Source organism: Gopherus flavomarginatus, chromosome 1, assembly GCF_025201925.1.
Source record: "Gopherus flavomarginatus isolate rGopFla2 chromosome 1, rGopFla2.mat.asm, whole genome shotgun sequence".
In the NCBI taxonomy this organism is placed as follows: domain Eukaryota; kingdom Metazoa; phylum Chordata; order Testudines; family Testudinidae; genus Gopherus; species Gopherus flavomarginatus.
In genome coordinates this window covers 93106273-93126820 of record NC_066617.1, presented here as the reverse complement: position 1 = coordinate 93126820, position 20548 = coordinate 93106273, and the positions used below count along the sequence as shown (strand labels likewise).

The following is a 20548-nucleotide window of genomic DNA, read 5'->3' as shown; positions in this document are numbered from 1 at the left end:
TGAATGCTCCAGGTCAGACCCAGGAAGTTGGGAGCCATGTGAGCTTCTTGCCCTGAAGACAGTCTGCTCACAGAGAGGAGACTTCACCAGAGTCCTGACTGGCTTCGTAGGGAACAGTTCCAGAGCATTACCCAGGGACTCCATGACACTTTGTGAGCCACCTGTGCTTGCAGCACCATTGAAAAAGTATCCCTTTCAGTTTATGTACTCACTGCCTTGGTGCTCCAGTGCCAAGATAGGTATATGGATTCCATCTATCGCCCCACCACAGTTTAGGGAATCCCATTGCAGCAAAGCCATTCACTGTGACCTGCACATTTCCCAGAATCACTACTCTTGATATCAGCATCTCTTTGATTGCCTTGGCTACTTGGATCACAGCAGCCCCCACAGTAGATTTACCCACTCCAAATTGATGCCTGACTGACCAGTAGCTTTCTGGTGTTGCAAGCTTCCACAGGGCTACCGTCACTCTCTTGTGAACTGTGAGGGCTGCTTTCAGCTTGGTATTCTAGCTCTTCAGGGCAGGGGAAAGCAAGTCACAAAGTTCCATGAAAGTGCCCTTACACACGCAAAAGTTTCACAGCCACTGGGAATCATCCCACACCTGCAACACTATGTGGTCCCACCAGTCTGTGATTGTTTCCCGGGCCCAGAATCGGTGTTCCATGGCATGAACCTGCCCCATTAACACCATGATGTCCAAATTGCTGGGGCCCGTACTTTGAGAGAGGTCTGTGTCCATGTCCTCATCACTCTCATCACCACGCTGCCGTCGCCTCCTCGCCTGGTTTTGCTTTTGCAGGTTCTGGTTCTGCATATACTGTAGGATAGTGTGTGTGCTGTTTACAGTGCTCATAATTGCTGCGGTGATCTGAGCGGGCTCCATGCCTGCAGTGCTATGGCATCTTCACTGAAAAAAGGCATAAAATGATTGCCTGCTTTGCCCTGATGGAGTGAGGGGTGACTGATGACATGGCTTGCAGGGAATTAAAATCAGCAAAGAGAGTGGGTTTGCATCAACGAGAAACACAAACAACTGTCCCACAGAATGGCCCCCTCAAGGATTGAGCGCAAAACCCTGGGTTTAGCAGGCCAATGCTCAAACCACTGAGCTATCCCTCTCCCCACTATTTCAGATAGGACTGAATCTCCATTAAACTTTTCAAGGTGCTCCTGACAGACCTCACTGAAATGATTGTTGACTGTTGATTTCATGGGGGGGGGGGAGCAAATGAATACAAATGAATACAAAACAAATCTGGTCTCTTTCTTGTTTTGATCTGCTCCATCTCTCTTATACATCTTAGGCTGGCAGCAGACGGTGCAGTATGACTGCTAGCCATCATCGTCTCCTGGCTACTCATCAGAAGATGGTGCAGTACGACTGCAGGCATGACTCAATCTCCAGGAGTAGGGCCAGTGCAACCCATTAGATGACCTAGGCGGTTGCCTAGGGCACTAACATTTGGGGGACAGCGGCCATCTGGTCATCGGCGGTATTTCAGGGGCGAGACCGTCCGCCGCCTCTGTCGGGGGCGCCATTTTGGGGGCGGGACCTCCCGCCGCTTAGAGCACCAAAAAAGCTGGCGGCGCTCCTGTCCAGGAGAGGAAACTTAAAAAGAGAATAACCTGGAGTCACTCCCATTTACGTCCAGATGCCCCTGACAGACCTCACAAAGATCTGCCAGGAGCACTCATGTCTGCCCAGGCACCCCTGTCCAACCTCACCGAAGTCGGCTAAAAGAGCACCCAGAAGACAACAATGATGGCTACCAATCATAATGCACCGTCAGCTGCCAAAAGGCAATGAGCTGCTGCTGTGTAGCAATGCAGTCCCATGTCTGCCAGCACCCAGACGTATGGTGACAGTGAGCTGAGCGGGCTCCATGCTTGCCATTGTATGGCATCTGCATGGGTAACCCAGGAAAAAAAGCGAGAAATGATTGTTTGCCGTTGCTTTCATGGGCGGGGGAGCGGGAGCACTGACGGCATGTACCCGGAACCATTCGTGACAATGTTTTTAACCCACCAGGCATTGAGATCTCAACCCAGAATTCCAATGGGTGGCAGAGACTGCGGGTATTGTGGGATAGCTACCACAGTGCAACGCTCTGGAAGTCGACACTAGCCTCGGTACTGTGGACGCACTCCGCCAAGTTAATGGTCTTAATGGTCTTAAGTGGGGACACACACAATCGACTGTATAAAATTGATTTCTAAAAAATCAACTTCTATAAATATGAGCTAATTTCGTAGTGTAGACATAAGCATAGTCTGCTAAGTTACTTAGGCTGCCTATCAAACTTGTGCAACTAGTAGAGCTCATCCCTTTTCTCCTTGTTTTTGCTCATTTTAAACAGGTTTATTTTTAAAAAGAAAACCTTACTATAATTTAAATAACAAAATAAAAAAATTCTGATTTAAATTAAAACCAATATTGCATTTAAAAATAAATCAATTTTTATCCACCCTGCTTTTGTCCAATGCAGCTATTGTAATATTCTTAATTTAGACCACAAAACTTCGTTAGCACAATTTAAATTGCCCAGCATTTCCTGGTACCCTTACAGACTTTAGGTGAATGTATATACTTACCCTCTGAAAACCAGGAAATAATGACATAAAATAATGTATTATTTGAGGGGAGGGATAGCTCGGTGGTTTGAGCATTGGTCTGCCCAACCTAGGGTTGGGAGTTCAATCCTTGAGGGAGCCACTTAGGGATCTGGGGCAAAATCAGTACTTGGTCCTGCTAGTGAAGGCAGGGGGCTGGACTCAATGACTTTTCAAAGTCCCTTCCAGTTCTAGGAGATGGGTATATCTCCATTATTTAAACAAAAAACTGTGATGCTCTATGGCTGGTTTCACAGTGTATTGTAGGAGACCCTGTCTATCACATCTGGGGATCTTGGGCAGAAATAATATGAAACCAGCAACTCATGAAAGTAAACCAGTCCCAGCTGTCCATGTTCCAGATATCTGTCTGAGGCCCTCATTGGAACATGTGGCAAGACAAGGATTCAACTCAAAGCAATGCCTTGTATTGAATGTGCATTAATGCAACTATTACCTGGCAAGAGAATGAACAGCCATGGCATGAGACATATGTCAGCAGATGCTTGACATCATTACAAAGATTTCTTAAGGAGATCACATAAGCTGCTTGCATGAATTGGAGGAGTGAAGACAGCAAATATAGTATTTAACAGTGGATGAATCCCCCTATGCCAAGTGGTGGTTCTTTTTCAAGTGATTGCTCATGTGTATTCCACAGTAGGTATGTGTGCTCACCACGTGCACAGATGTCAGAAGTTTTTCCCCTAGCAGTACCCATAGGGGAATGCCCCTAGTGACCCCTGGAGTGGGGCCTCCATGGCACAGTATAAGGGGCACTCCATGCTCCCCCCACCTTCAGTTCCTTCTTGCCACCAGTGAAGGTGCTTCGCAACTGCTTTGCTCCAGCTTTGCTGTAGCTTGTCCTCAGAACTCTTGTTTGTTCAGTGTATGTGACCTGTTGTTAGTACTCAATTAGTTTTGGTTTAGTTTAGCTGGTGTGCCCAGGCCGAGGCATGCCCCGCACCCTGGGTTTTAAGTCGTACAACACTTGTAGTAGCCCGATGCCAGTGAGTGATCCGCACATGGACTGTTTACACTGTTTGGGTGAAACTCATCTCAGCGATCACTGTGAGATTTGCAAGTTGTTTAAGCCTTGGACCAAGAGAGAGAGAGTCATTAGGCTCCAGACTATTCAGCATTGACCCCGACTCTGGCATGCCGCTCCGAGTTGGCACTGGGCACTGCTATGTTGGTGCATAGCGACCCCCAGGCACCATCTACTAGTCAGCACTGCTCCCCATCCACAGGGCATGCCAAAAAGGCTAAGAAGAGTCCTTCTCAGCCACAGCACTGGAGTAAATCTGGAGCAGAGACTAGACCCGTGTTGGGCAGTCCTCAGTCCCCATCATCCTCTAGGCCTCCGACTCAAGCTGAGTGGAGTAGTCAGGACATAATGGAACTTCTCAGACAGCGAACACAAATGCTGCAGATTCTTGTTGACCTACAGACCCAACAACCACAGCCTTGCCACCCTCTGCAGTCGCTGAAGTCAGGGCCAGCTCCAGGTTTTCTGCCTCCCCAAGCGGAAAAAAAAAAAGCCACGGCAGCGCCGCTTTGCTCTTCGGCGGCAATTCAACTTTATTACGTCACATCATATGCTGCAGAATGCTTAGCACTACTCCATGCACCTATTACGTGTAATCTTACAGGACCACAGAACTCACAGGTTCAGTGCAACATGCAGCATAATAATTATTAATGTACAGCAACCATCATAGAATTTATAGGTTCATTAAAAGACCATGTATTATTCATAAATGAACACCAAGCACTATAGAATTCCTAACAGTCCCCAAAACCTCAGGGCTAGCTTAAATGCACTCTGCAATAGCACATTAATGTGGCTGACCCTTAAAGTGCTCTTTCAAGGTCTCGTCATCCGCATAGGCATAGCTCCATGTTGAGCTCTTGTAATGGCCCTTGTGTCTGGCTGTTCCAAGACAGCAGACAGCCTCTTCACCTCCGCCCTGGAGGCAACCCTTCCCCCCCTCTGCCTCATAGATATCATGAAGGCCACAACAGGCAGTTATAATCACTGATATTTTTCTCACTGCATTCTACTCTTCCAAAAGCACGTTTGCCTGTCATTCTGCATCTGCTGAGCTGGTAGTTGAATCTTTCCTTGGTGCTGGTGAGATGCCCGGTGTATGGCTTCATGAGGCAGGGGAGCAAGGGGTATGCTGAGGCCTCCAGGATCGCTACTGGCAGAGCAATGTTACCAGTGATAATCTGCCTGTCAGGAAAGAATGTTTCAGCGTTTAGCTTTCTGAACTGTCCTGCTTTCCTGAAGATGTGAGCATCATGCATCTTCCCTGACCAACTCACACTGATGTTAATGAAATATCCCCAGTGATTCACCAATATTTGCATAACCATAAAAGTATCCCTTTTTATTGCTGTACTCTGTGGCGAGATGGGTTGCTGCCAAAATAGGGATGTGTGTGCTGTACATCTGGACCACGCCAAGGAGACAGCTGTAGACGCTTATGCTCCACACCCTTCACGTCCTGTCTCCACATGAATTTGTCACGGTACGAACCCCCACTCTGAACCTTAGCGTTCAAAAGATGGGGTACCAGCATGAATTCCTCTAAGCTTAATTACTAGCTTAGATCTGATAGGGCTGCCACCAACCAGGACTTGCAGTGCCTGGTTCACTCTGGTCCCCCCAAAACCTTCTCAGGGGACCCCAAGACCCAGACCCCCTGGATCTTAAAACAAGGAGGAACTGACTACCCCCTCCCCATCCCCCTCTTAGACTTTCCCTCCCTGGGTCGTCTGGAGAGGCTTCACCAACTCACTGGTGAAACAAGATCCAAATTCCTTGAATCTTAACACAAGGGAAAATAAACCCTTCCCCCACTGTGTCCTCTCCCAGGCTTTCCCTCCCTGGGCTATCCTGGAGAGATAGACAGATTCAAGCTCCATGAATCTAAAACAAAAGGAAATTTGCCTTCCCCCTCCTCCTTTCCCCCCACCACTCCCTGGTGAGTTTAGACTCAATTCCCTTGAGCCTTAACAAGGGGGAAGAAATCAATCAGGTCTTTTAAAAAGAAAAGCTTTTAGTCAAAGAAAGAAAAAGTAAAAATTGTCTCTGTAAAATCAAGTTGGAAAATGTTACAGGGTCTTTCAGCTTATAGACACTAGGGAGAGTCCTCCCCACAGCTCAAATACAATCCTTCCAGCAAAATCCACATTTGCAAATAAAGAAAACAAACAAAAAAGACTAAACCACCTTTCTAACTGGTACTTACTAATTTGAACAGAAGAGATTTTTTCAGAAAGATTGGAGGAATCTGCTTACATGTCTGGCCCCTCTCAGAACCCAGAAAGAACACACAGAAAAAAACCTAAGAAGCACAAACAAAGGCTTCCCTCCACAGAGATTTGAATGTATCTTGTCTCCTGATTGGTCCTCTGGTCAGGTGTTCCAGGTTTACTGCTAGTTAACCCTTTATAGGTAAAAGAGACATTAATCCTTAACCATCTGTTTATGACAGAAGTGGTGAGACATCCTACCACTGCTGGAGAGTGAGGAACCCAGGTGGGTCAGCCTATATTCCACCATGGTCCCAAAGCCCTCCGGGGATATTAGTTGGTGGCTCCTTCACAGAGCCGTGAGCATGGGCGTGTTCTTGGCGTGGTTCACCCATGTCCCGGACACCTGCCCCTTTTGCAGCGTGAGGGTGACCCAGGTGCACCTGGTTACAGTCTCTATTCTGGCTCCTCTTAGATATCCTGTTACATTTTTGGCTGCACTTTTCCCCTCACCTCCTTACCTATGCACTCCCTATCCATGGCCCCACCAAGTCACGGGACCTCCTTGTCAACCTTCTCCTAGCACTGGTCAAAATGACCATCTACAAAACCGGGGAGAGATGTTGGCCGACGGGGTTTCCTGCGACCGTTGGGCCTATTTCCGATCCTCCATCCGCTCACGCATCCTGGCCGAGTTCCTCTGGGCGGTGTCCACTGGCTCCCTTGACACTTTCAAGGAGCAGTGGGTGCTGTATGAGGTTCTTTGCTCGGTGTCCCATCAGGTTCCCTTCGTTTAGCCCTGTGACTTCACTCCCATTCCTGTTATATCTTTAGTTGTCCTTCGTACGTAATTGAGATCTTAGACCTTGTGAATCCTCCTCTTAGGCTGGGGGAGGTCCTTTCTGCCCACTCAATTCCCAGATCCCAACAGGATCACCCCACCACAAATCTGAACACCCTTGCCCCATCCCTTTCTCACCCTTTTATGAGCCCCACCCACTGCCTCACCCCTTCTCCAAGGCTCCACTCTGACTCACTCCATCCCCCCTCCATCTGTTGCTTGCTCTCTCCCACTCTCACTCACTCACGTATTTTCACCAGGCTGGACCAAGGGGTTGAGGTGCGGGAGGGGGTGAGGGCGTTGGCTGGGAGTGCAGGGAAGGAGCCAGGGATAAGGGGTTTGGGGTACAGGAGGGGCCTTCAAGTTGGGGGGTGGGGCAGAGGGGTTTGGCATATGAGAGAGGGCTCCGGGATAAGGCAGGGGGTTGGGGTACATCCTCTGGCCTGAGGGTGGGGGTTATAGATCTAGGGTGGAGACAGAAATGAGGGGTTCAGAATGTAGGAGGGGGATCTGGGCTAGGGCAGGGAATTGGGGCACAGGAGGGGGTTCGAGGTGCAGGTTTTGGGAGGGAGTTTGGGTATGGGAGGGGGCTCAGGACTGGGGGTTGGAGCGTGGGAGGGGGTTCAGGCTGCGGGCTCTGGAAGGGAGTTTGGGTGCAGGAGGGGGCTCAGGGCTGGGGCAGGGGGTTGGGGCATGGGAGGGCGTGCAGAGTGCGGGCTCCAGGCAGTGCTTACCTCAGGCGGCTCCCCAGAGGCAGTGACATGACCCTTGGCTCTTAGGCAGAGGCGCGGCCAGGCAGCTCTGCATTCTGCCTCTGCTCACAGGTGCCGCTCCTGCAGCTCCCATTGGCAGCAGTTCCTGGCCAAAGCACGGTAGGGGCAGTTCCTGGAGCTCCCATGGCAGTTCCTTTTCCTAGGAGCCAAGGGACATGTTTCCAGGCCCACGCCAACTGGACTTTTAATGGCCTAGTCAGTGGTGCTGACCGAAGCCACTAGGATCCCTTTTCAACTGGGTGTTCTAGTCGAAAGCCAGACACCTAGCAACCTTACCTTACATGCTCGAGTGATAACCACTCCCCCTGTGAATTTTGCAACTCCAAAATGATTTCCCACTGATCAGTAGCAATCCTACAGTTCAAGCTTCCAGAGTGTGCTCACCATTCGCATGGGCCGCAGGTACAATAGGCCAAGTATCCCTCCTCACGCCTCCCTGTGAGTAGTGGAGGAGGGGAAGGGATGTGGCATGCAGCAGTGGGGTCAAGTGAGGAGGGCACCTAGCGGGGATGGGCCTGGGGCAGAGCGGGGCAGGCCTGCAGTGGAGCAAGGGTAGAGTGTGGGCGGGGCTGTGGGCAGAAGAGGTGGGAGATAGGGAGGGAGCCTCCCCCAGGGAAACTTCACCCTCCATCCATGACAATTCGTATCTCCACTAACAGTGCAGCTCTCATTCTAGTTTTCCTGCACTGGAGGGCTGTGGTGAGCTTGGCAAACTGATCCAGGAATATGGCCTTTCAGATCTGCAAATTCTACAGCCACTACTTGTCATTCTAACTGTGCATTATGATGTGATCCTAGCCATCAGTGCTCATTTCTCAGGCCCAGAAGCGGTACTCAGCAATCTGCAGCTGCTACATGAATGCCAACAACCTTGAAATGGTTTTCATTATGTCTCATAGCAGTCTGTCCCAAAGAAATCATCATGTATCCCGTTATTGCAGTTCTTGCACTGGCCCTGCAAGTACTGAAGGATTGTGCTTCCTGTATTTGCAATGTTCATGACAACAGTGAAGAGCTCTTCAGGCTCCATAGGTGCCAACTCCTTGAGTGCTCTGCGGTTGAAATACCCACAGAAAAATAAAAGTGTGTGCTCAGCACCCACCAGCCAACCTCTGATCAGCTGGTCAGTGGGCCCCATCGATCAGTTCCTTCTACCCCCCAGATCCTCCCCCCCATTGGTGCTGGAGCAGGGAGTTCCAGGGGGCCAAGGCTCTCCCACTTTTTGAAAGCAGATAGGCCTGGCCCATCCACTTTTTGCCAGGGTGGCCCTGCTCCCTTCCCCTTCTCTTCCCCCCGAGGTCCCAACCCCTGGTCAAGTCAGCAGCTAGTGGAGCCCAGAAGGGAAGCCTGGGCAGTTGTGGAGCTACACGGAACACTGCACACACACATGCACCTGGGGTGGTAGAGTGGCCAAAAGCAGCCCCCTGCCCATGTCCCCGCCCCCTGGGCCCTCCACTTGGCCCAGGGCAGGTGAAGATGAAGGATCCATGACTCGGTGCCAGCTACCCACAGCTGCCCGCATGGTGGCTCTTACCCTGACCCGGCCCCAGCCCAGGGGAAGGGGCTCGGAGCCACAGCCTGGCAATAATAAGAAGCACACGGGCAGTTGTGGGGAGCTGCAGCGGACCTCCAGTTGCCCTGGGTGGGGCTTCTGAGAGTAGCCTCCAGCCAGTGTCCCTGCCCCCCTGGTCCTTTGCCCAGGCCAAATGGAGGGTCCGTGCCACAACTCCCCACAGCTGCCTGCATGGCTGTTACCATCACCGGGCTGTGGTCGGGGTAAGAGTTGCTGACCAGCCCACTCCACTCATATATGTGCAGTTTGCTCACCAAAAGTCTGAGTACTTCTGTGGCATACATTGCTGGCTTCCCACCAGCAGTTTGGAATAAAACCTCTCTTTGCTACTTGGGAACCTCAAAATGTGGAATGCTGGAATTGATAGAGAAGGTTTATGCAGAACACCATGGCAACCACCCTCCCCCAAACCCCAGCTGGCTTGCAATTTTTAGGAAAAAGTGGTTTTGATTTTTGACTTACCATTTTCTGTCTGCCTCTTTCACTGCAATTAACCTGGCTGTGTCCAGGGAGATTCTGTTGTCTGAAGAGTACCTCTAACCATATATTGAAGTTTCACAAAGAAGCATTTTTTTTTTTTATGCCTTGAAATACCAAAAGGAATTGTTCTGTGCTCAAGCACTGAGACACTTGAGGTAGGAGCACCACTGATCTGTATGCTCTGTATAATCCGTATGCTCAAAAGGTCTGTTACACTTTTCCATCCTTTTGTCTTGTCTCCCTCTCTAAATACCTGTGAAGTGGCTCTTCTCCTTCCCCTCCCTTCTAGAATGCTTGTGGGATGAATGGGCTACTTGAATAGCTGGAAGATCAGAAAAGCTCCCAGGTAGACATGGTATCTGGCAGAGCCGTAACAAGGGCAAGGCGAGTGAGGCACTTGCTTTGGGTGCACATAGCCAAGGGGCGCAGAAAGCGGCAGAAGTGAAAAAAAAAAGAAGAAAACGATAAGCCGCGATCAGTGGCGCTTTGGCAGCATCTCTACCGCCGCCACTTCATTCATTCTTCGGCAGCAATTTGGTAGCAGGCCCTTCCCTCCGAGAGGAACAGAAGGATCCGCCACCGAAGTGCCGGCCCTGGGAAAGGGTGCAATTTTATATTCTTGCCTCAGGCACAAAAATACCTAGTTACGACTCTGGTGTCTGGGACTCTCAATTAGGCGGCACTCACATACCCAATGCATGGACACTGCATGGAAACTGTCCGAGGTGGAGCGTGACCAACCAGACATAGACAAGTCATCTCTAGTCGTAGGCCAGGAGGAGCAGGTCCTTAAAAGGGGAAGTGGCCATGTGCTCAGGAGTGCACTCACATGTACCTCCAGTGAAAGCCCTTCACCCTTACCGCCTGGCCAGTGGTTTGCCGCCGTGCATTCCATCGTGCCATGAGAAAACTTACCTTCATCGCACTGTCCATTGCTGTGCTGTGGGATACTTACCCTGAAGGATCCTGACATCTCCAGTGCTGTGCCTGTCCTGGGAGCATGAGTATGCAAGTGTGAGCGTGACCCCTCCCCTTCTTTTGAGCTTAGCTATCAGTATAATAAAAGTGCTGATTTCTGCCAAACTCTGAGGGTGGGTCAATAGTCCTCCCTAAGCTTACAAGCTGGCCCAATTTCAGGTAACATTACTGGTGGAGAATGCAGGCAGCTTAGTGGAGGATTTGACCCAAGAGTAGGAGTCCCGTGGTGCCTCCCAGTAGTCTCTTGAGCGGGTCCAGCTCGAGCCTGCATGAAAAAGTGGTAGGCTAGCAACTCACTGTAGAGAGAAAAGGATGCCGCTGCTAAGTATACCACTATGCAGCAAGGGGAAGGAAAAGGCGAAGCAGCCTGAGCGAGAAGACACCCCCTCCGCCTTGGGGAGCGGCGCCACTCTCCGGGGTGTTGTTAAAATGGCTCCAAAAGAAAGAGACAGACCCCTGGATGCCAAGGGCATTTCCACCTGGGAGTACAATTCATGAGTTGAAGAAGGAACAGGATATCTGGAAGATGCAGGTTCTGACTACGGAAGTAGAGAATGTAGCTCTGAGCCAGGCAGTTACCTGCCTGAAGGTTCTAGTCCTGGAGGGGTCCGCCCAGGAGAACAGGATCAGGGGGCTTATTTAGCCCAGGTCGCCACCATTGGGACTGAAAGCCCAGGGGAGTGCAGGACCATGTGATGATTGGAACAGGGATATCTGGTATGATCCAGATCCCCCGGATCCAGACCCTGGATAGCCAGACCCCAGATACTGTGCTGTGGCAGCCCGGAGGGTGGGCAAAAACTATAGGCCTGCACCAGCAGGGGACGGGGCAGTCCCAAGTACCAGACACACTGTGTCAGAGACCAAGTTGACTCCTGCAAGCAATAGAGTTAGCAAAACCTTGGGTGGCATACATAATACCCGGAGGGACAATGGGTACACCTCAGACAACTCAAGCGAACAGGATTTGCCACAGTGAGATCACTGTGCTAATTTGTTTCTAAGCTTCTATCTTTCAGCTTCCGAACCAGAACATAAAGAGAGCTGGTACTAGTTGAAGCATTACAGAAATACTATAGTTATAATGTCGCGACAAAGTCTGTATTTAGTGTTCTGTGCTCCATGTTCTGTATCTGTCTCTGGTGGGTGTCCTGTGCTAGAATTGGGTCCAGAGAGAGGCGGGATACTACACTAAACAGGGTAAATGACATTTCCTCTCTTTAATTCCCCCATTTCCAACCAAATTATCAATAACATCCACCTCTGTCCAAAAGACTTTGGTCCCCAATGCATTAGGTTTATTTTTTGTTAGGTTCTCTAATAATCGTTTTGTTGTTGAGTTTTGTTATTCATACATTTGTATTGTTAGTTACATTTTCTTGTATCATTAATTCCACTTTCCTCTATGCACCCTGATTCTACTTCCCCAAGCCCTGAAGGGTAGCTCATGGGCCCCCATAACCTGTACAACTAAATGTTAGTTTAAGTATCAGCAATTTCACCAAGTTCTCTGTTACATGTATCTTCCAAATCAGTTTAACCTTGCACGACAACTGTGGTACTCCTACAAAACTTAATTGTGTTGTGTACTTAAGGGTTAGGATTGACTTTTATTGTTTGATGGCTATTGCAGCATCAAACTTGGGCCTCGTTTTGTTTGTCAATGTACCCAAATATTGTAATGGTGATGGTTTTATTGTATTCCCAATTATTATGATTATGATTGTTTGCATTTGTGTTTATGTTATAAATGGTGTTTAGTCAATTGTAATGGTTTTAGTTGTATTCACCTGGTTATAATTGTTTGGTTTGTTTGTAACAGATCACCTGTGCCCTACAATGACAACAACTACTGTAATGATCATAGATGAAGGGGTGGAGTGTTGTAGGAGCACCAGTGATCTGTATGGTATGTATAACCTGTATGCTCTAAAGGTCTGTTTCACTTTCCCCCCAATTTTGTCTCTTCTCCCTCTCTGAATACCCGTGAAGTGGCTTTCCCCCTCCCGCTCCCTCCTGGAATGCTTGTGGGATGAATGGTCTGCTTGAACAGCTTGAAGATCAGAAGAGCTCCCAGTAGGGTTACCAGACAGAAAGTGTGAAAAATCGGGAAGGGGGCTGCAGGGTAATAGGAGCCTATATAAGAAAAATACCCCAAAATTGGGACTGTCCCTATAAAATCAGGACATCTGGTCACCCTAGCTCCCAGGTAGACAAGGTGTCTGGGACTCTAATTAGGCAGTGCTCACACAACCAATGCATGGAAACTGTCCGAGGTGGAGTGTGACCAACCGGACACGGCCAAGTCATCTCTAGTCAGAGGCAATGAGGAGCAGGTCCTTAAAAGGGGAAGGGGCCATGTGCTCAGGAGTGCACTCACAAGCTTGTATCTCCCATGAAGGCCCTTCTCCCGGATCACCTGGCCAGTGGTTCACCACATTGAATTCCATCGTGCCTCGGGAAGACTTATCTTCATCGCACTGTCCATTGCTGTGCTGTGGGACACTTTACCTTGAAGGATCCTGACATCTCCAGTGCTGTACCTGTCCTGGGAGTGTGAGTATGCGAGTGTGAAAACCCGCCACCCTCACATCTTCCTTTGAGCTTAGCTATCAGTATAATAAACGTGCTGCTTTCTGCCAAACTCTGGTGGGTCATTAGTCCTCCCTAAGCTTACTAGCTGGCCCAATTTTGGGTAACATCTTGTCCACTTCCAGTCCCTCTGACCTCAGGAGAGTGGACATCTTGACCACATTCCAGTAGAAGCATGGGTCATCTTGACACTGTCATGGTCCCTTCCAAAAGGACGTGTTTTTCAAATGAACTTATGGTTGACATTCTGGACAGAGCCAACAAGCAGGTCCAATATCAAGGAGAGGGAAGTGGAAAGGCTCTGGCTAGATGCAAAGCTTGAGGACAGGATTTCAGTGTGGGAGAAGACACTTGCTTTGCAGTTCCTGGAAGAAGAATAGCAATTAAGGGAGGAAGGTAGATCACAGCAGAAAGAACTGTTTGAGCAGCTGCTTTCACTAATGACTACAAGACTGCAGTCTACAGGCTCCTGCAGTGCCGGCCCCACAGCCTGAGTCCCCTCCGTGATACAATGTGCAACAGACAAGGACCAGTTTGGACAATTCCATGGCTTGGTGGGCCATGCAAGTGAGCCCTATGAACGGGTGAACAGGCCAAATATATCCCCTGCAGTCCACCATGCTGAACCCCTTCCCACCCCAAGCCTGTGATGCCTCTACCACCCACACCCAGTGACCATTGCACAGCAAATATGTAACAAAGGGAAAGAAGAACTGGGGGAAAGACAGAGGGATACACCACAATAGAGGGTTTTTTTCTTGGAAATTGTCTCACTACTTGTGCTTGTTCACACTTTGTTCATGGTTTTGTTAAAGGTACTGGTGTTTTGATGTGCTAATAACAGTTGGCCTTTCTGGCAATGGTCTAATATTATACTTTTCTAATAAACATTCAAAAATACAGGGTTTTATTTTATTAAGAAATTGTAGTATCTTCACAGCTTCACATCATATAATATGTGTTTTGAATAATAATAATCAAAACATGGCAAGGGACAAGTTGTATGCAAACACAATTTATTTCTCAATATAGATATCTAAATCCATAGTTCTCTGCCCCTAACCTCCCGCTCCCATTTAATAAGTGGTCATATCATCCATAAGGTCAATACATGGCAAATGTGGGAGCACAGAGCATCCCTAATTTTTGTTTCTGAGGTGCATCCAGGTGTGGTAGCTGACCTTTCTGGCTGAGTGTATCGGGTCAGCATTCCATCACTGTCATAGGTCCATTTGGGGGAAATGGCTCCCCTTTGGCTTCAAAAAGATTATGAAGAGCATAGCAAGCCACACTAATGTGGACAGTATTAGAATCATAGAATATCAGGGCTAGAAGGGACCTCAGGAGGTCATTGAGTCCAAGGGCTAGAAGGGACCTCAGGAGGTCATTGAGTCCAACCCCTTTCTCAGAGCAGGACCAATCCCCAGACAATTTTTTGCCCTAGATCCCTAAATGGCCCCCCTCAAGGCTTGAATTTACAGCCTTTGGTTTAGCTGGCTAATACTCAAACCACTGAGCTATCCCTCCCCCTGCAAGCTAACCAGCAAGATGACTCTGGTATTCAAACTGATCTGTAGACAGCACCAGCAGACTTCACTCTATCAAATACACATTTGACCACCATTCTACAGCCTCTGAAAATGTAATTCAATCTTATTTTTCCAGGGCCTCTCAGATCAGGACACAATTTCTCAAGCCAAGGCAAAAAGGGATACAAAAGACTCCCAAGTGGAACAGTAACTCTATTTATGACAATGTCATTTGGTGGGAATGGTGTCTCAGCCAGTCCTTGCATGTAGACTACCAAATGGTGGAAAACGCGGGAATCATGAACTTTTCCATTGCAGCTGATGTTGGTCATAAATTGATCTCTGTGGTCCACAAGGGCCTGCATAACAAAAGAATAGCACCATTTGCTGTTTACGCACTCATGTGCTCCTTAAGGAAGGCAAACTATTGGCACACAAGTCCCATAAGTGTCCTCAAAGCAGTCTGGAAACCCCATACTCTCAAAGTCAGCAGCTACTTCAAGAATATATTTTATGTCCATCACTTTGTGGTAAACCACCCACCTGATGGCCTCAGAAACCTCCACCACCATTATACTCAGAGGTAACTTTCCAACACCAAGCTGGTTGGCAATGGACCTGTAGCAGTTTGGGTAGCCAGCTTCCAGATGGTTATAGCACGTGCTACTGGGCCAGTATGGCCACCCTCAGGCATATGGGGGAAGGATAGCTCAGTGGTTTGAGCATTGGCCTGCTAAACCTGCTGTTATGAGTTCAGTTCTTGAAGGGGGCCATTTGGGGCAAAAATCTGCCTAGGGATTGGTCCTACTTAGAGCAGGGGATTGGACTAGATGACCTCCTGAGGTCTCTTCCAATCCTGATATTGCTTGATGCTGGAGGTTCTGGACCAGCTGCTGATAAAGTTGCTTTCTTCACGCAAAAGTTCTGGACCTGCTGTAGATCAGATCAGTCTGTGCATGTGCCCCTGTTCCAGAAGTGCTAACCTACATAAGGGGCATCAGTAGCTCTACTGAATGTCATGAGCAGCATCACCCAGTGAAAGTCTGCCATATCTGTATCCTCCTCCGCTGATGTGTCTGTGGCCAGCAACAGTGAGGGCTGAGGCTTGGCAAAGGGCACTCCCACACAGACTATCTGAGGTTGTAGCCACCAGCTGAGAGACTTAAGAATCAGGGGTGGGAGGGTAACCAATCTGTCCAGAGAGTCCTGGCTGAGCCTGTATATCTTCACCAACTAACCCTGGAGGGGATGAAGGCACAATCTGGTTCCTGAACTCCAGAGAAAGACTGTGGATGGACCCCTCCTGTTGTTTCTGCCCCTCCATCAATTACAGTCCTGTCTAGGAGGCCATGAATAGAAGCATGGGGGTGCTGGGGCTTGAAGGACTTTCTCTGGGGGGTAGGTGTGTGAATTCCCAGAGGCTTGAGGGTTGCTCATGAGTGCAGTCTTGAGTCCATCTTGTCAGCAAATAGCTCCACATGGTCAAATAGAAGGTCCTGTATTGTATTCTGGACCTGTGCCGAGAGTCCCGACCTGTTGCCATGAGATCCGTCTCATTGTAATAGCCATAGTCCGGGACTATATAGGAGAAGAAGAAATGGTGCAAAATGTTATCCATTATGCATGTGGCACTCTGCTATCAGGAGTGTCTACTGAAAAGTGGATCCCAGTTCTCTAGACTGGACAAGCATTGAAGGGATTGACCATTACATGAGAAATACCTTATTACACTGGACATGAATTTAATAAGCATAGTTTCCAGATTGTATTAAATATTTTTCTTTTAGCTGTAGCCTGGTGTTTTCAATCATTTTACTTACATCTATTTTGGATCATTTTCTTAAACTGAATTAAATAAACTTATATTTAGCTTTACTATGGACATGTCCAAGTGCCTTGCACTAAAGACAGTATTGAACTGAAGGGAGAGCGTTGAGCTTGGGTACATAGAGACAGCAGATCGGTGTACATTGTGGGTGCCCAGAAGAAAAGGGATTGGGTACTGATATGTAACAAGGTTGGCTGTGCTAATTGCTAGCCTGCAGATGAAAATAGCCGGATTCAACACAGAGCCAGGGAGTGCAGTGCTTATGCTGCCATCTGCCCATTGGGCTAGCAGAGTTGGGAGGATTTTCCGCTGTTGAGCACAGACAAGGCTCTCTTACGCTGTAACTAGGTGGTAGTGATTCATCCTGTACATTTCGGTTAACCCCTGAAGTGTGACAGTGCCCAAAAGCCTGCTAACGTTTTTCTAGATATATTTTACCACTGTGAATGTGTCATTTACAAGGCTCTCTATCAGTCAGACGAAAACAACCAAACCTCCTAGACCAGCAGATACTCAACAGCGACGTCGGGGGAGGGGTAAGAGCGAGGGGGAACACGTCATTCATATATTCAGAAGTGACAGGAAAAACTGTCAAGAGAATGGGACACCAGTCAAGCACTTTTGATTTGGATTACTTTATTTCTATTTTTCAGATTAGCCCGCTCCGATTAAATTTTAGAAATGGCGACGGTAAAACACAGAATGCAATGAAAGGAAGATGGTGTGTCAGGAAATCTGATTGGTCGGATTTTGCTGCAGAATTCTAATTTCTGAAACAAAGGTGCATTAAAACAACAACAAAGTAGCAACAGCTAGTGTGAAGAAAGGTCACCAAAGATCGTTGCGCTAGTAGAAATTGATCCTCCTTTTGTGCATGCATATATATTTACATTTACTCCAAGAAATCTGCCACGGCACTTCTCAATCGATTTAAGCACAGAGTATGAGCAGACAAGTCCTTTGCTAAAACTAGGGCGGGTCATAATCTCAGCTAGCAACACGAATAAGACAGGCATCATTTTTTAAAAAGTGTATTTTACAGAATATAGCTAATTGCTCTACTAGAGGAAGCATGAACATATGCTGGGAATTTCAAGTCACCACCTGGTAAAATTGTGTTCTTAGACGATCAACCGGAAATGGGGGAAGGGGTATGGTGGGTGTAACAGAAAATGCATCTTGAAAGCAGTTCTTGTATGAGCAACCCCCAAGTCTAAAGGCATATGTGAGTTTCCACTGAAATTATGACGCTGGACTTGATATTGATTTTCGAACTCCTAAATGGGGCATTGATTTCTCTGAAATCTATTTTTGAGTTTATTACATGCCTTGGAAAATCTCAGCCCAGTTGCATATAGAATGGAAGCGGGGGAGGGAATTGCGCCAAAAATTACCATCGTTACCTCGGGTCAGATTTCAGGGGATACGGGTAGCATCATGAAGCGCGACCATGATTATTTTGTATTTTCACGTCTGGTGGTCGTAGGTAAAGCGTTTGGGAAAAGACCCGGCAAAGCACCACAGCACAGTGCAGACTGAGGGATAATATCCTGGCTCACTGTGGCGGCATGAAGCGTTATCTCGTGACTTATCTAGGAAGAGATCCGCGATAGTTTTCCTGGACCTACACTGGCCACGTCCAGACTAGAAATTAAAATCGATTTTAGATACGCAACTTCAGCTACGTGAATAACGTAGCTGAAGTCGAATTTCTAAAATCGAGATACTCACCAGTCTGGACGGGGCGCCATCGATGTCCGCGGCTCTCCGCGTCGATTCCGGAACTCCGTTCGGATTGATGGAGTTCCGGAATCGATGTAAGCGCGCTCGGGGATCGATACACCGCGTCCAGACTAGACGCGATATATCGATCCCCGAGCAATCGATTTTAACCCGCCGATGCCGCGGGTTAGTCTGGACGAGGGCTCTATGAAGCTGAACTCGCCCAGCAAAAGACATGGATTTGGGCTGTGCTCTGAAAGGGCAGGAGGACATTTTATACGCATTCGGTGGTTAAATCTACATTATGAATAACATACTTGCAACACAAATGCTCTTTCCGGAATCACACAAACATGCACCAGAAGAGCTGATTCTCTATTTTAAACGTATACTATTTTGTAAAAGCCACAGAGTATACTGAAATGTAGAGGGAATCACCTAATATGAAAAAGCTGCCAATAATTACAATATTAGGCAAAAGATTTAGATTTTACTAGTGTCTCATTCACACACCGTGGTTTCAGAAAAAAAAATAACCCATGTTTTTGTTTGGTTTTAATAGAATATGAAATACCCGTTACATTTTACAATTCATATACTTTTCATGAGGAAAGGGCCAGGGATGTATTCCTTATAAAATATGCACATATGGTCCTAAAAACAAAGTGTAGCCACTTTTTGTAAGTGCTAAATTCGAAAGAAATAAAAAGCTGGAAAAGAGTGTCAGCTCACATTAATTATATTCTGTAGATATAGAACTGGACAGGTTGAAAACCAGTAACCTAAAGATATGAACATTCTTAAGATGGGTTCTAAGACATAAGTCATTTTTGCTCTGGTTGAAAGATAGTATTTTATTCATTGCGGGTCAGCGTACGTATGGGAACGGGGGAAAGTAAAAAATTCATGTTTTGAAAATTAATCATGATTTCAAGAGGAGGTCTGAAGAGAGAGAGATACTGCAAGCAGCAAGTCATTAGTACAGTCATTTTGTGCTTCTAACTCTTGGCTTTGTGGAGCTGAATTAGCTAACTGAAATGTGGAAAGTAAAAAAATGCTGTGTTAGGTTATTTATGATTATTTCACTTACCAACAGTTATTCCACTGAAAATGTGAGTGGTCAAAGTAACCTGCAAGTTTTAACTGATTGTTCCTTATATCATGTCAAAAAATGTTAAATTTTTCTGGCATAACTTGAACCAAATTAAACATTTATTTATAAAAATGGTCGTTTAGTACTAGCCACTTATGTCTGTAAACGAAACATGCAACTAAATTGTCTACTCCTTAGTAGACCGCCATCTTTTTTATTCTCTTATTTTTTTGTATAATCCGTTTAAATATTGAAGCAGAAATACAGCTCCTTTCAGTGTAAACGTGGTGGCTCTTAAAAGAGCCTTTGGGTTTTTTAGTTGGTTGCATGAACTCCTGCCATTAGGAATTTTAAGCTCTCTCCCCACGGATACGCCGGGCTAACTGGATGTCCTTGGGCATGATGGTGACTCTCTTGGCGTGAATAGCGCACAGGTTGGTATCCTCAAAGAGCCCCACCAAATAGGCTTCGCTTGCCTCCTGCAGGGCCATAACAGCCGAGCTCTGAAAGCGCAAATCGGTCTTGAAGTCCTGGGCGATTTCACGCACCAGGCGCTGGAAGGGCAGCTTGCGAATGAGCAGCTCAGTAGATTTCTGGTAGCGGCGAATCTCTCGCAGGGCCACAGTGCCAGGGCGATAACGATGGGGCTTTTTCACTCCCCCAGTGGCAGGCGCACTTTTCCGGGCAGCCTTAGTAGCCAGCTGCTTACGGGGAGCTTTACCCCCAGTAGATTTGCGAGCTGTTTGCTTTGTCCTCGCCATTCTCACTAACTACGAAAAACTCCTTTCAGACAAAGGCAAACGAGACGCGCTGTAACAAATTCCGGAATATATAACCAAAGTCTCCGTCCTGATTGGCTGTTCGAAAAAGGCAAGCTGCATTGGTCAATTTAAAAAATATTTGAAAAGCCCGTGCTCTGCCGGGAGGGAAAGAATTGACCCTTCCCGCCTTCTTTCTGCCCTCTGCTAGTGCCTATCCCGCCTCTGGCGCCCGCGCCCTCCATCATCTGATTCCACAGAACACGCGCTCCCTCTAGCCCACATGCCTGGATTACGCTCTCATAATAATTTAATAAAACCCTAGTTTAATGCCTGCTGATTTTTCTCTTTAAAACCCTCGCTCACGCTTGAAAGCGACAGATTTGTGATATGTGATTCTGAATGCCTCCATTATCCTTACATTCCCCCCCACCACCACCAAACTGCGACTGCGAAAAAGAAAAATCATGCCGCATATGCCGGAAGTTTGGTGGGGGAATTCCA

The 20548-nt window shown here is 47.6% G+C and overlaps 1 protein-coding gene across 1 annotated transcript in view; it reads right to left on the bottom strand.

Annotated features, from left to right (window-relative positions):
- Positions 1–19294: 19294 nt before the first annotated feature.
- Positions 19295–20548, bottom strand: part of LOC127042746 (uncharacterized) — a 29274-nt gene continuing 28020 nt past the window's right edge. Inside the window, 1 exon segment of the mRNA XM_050935976.1 lies at positions 19295–20056. Within this exon segment, the coding sequence (XP_050791933.1) occupies positions 19637–20056 (420 nt within the window). The 3' untranslated portion in view covers positions 19295–19636.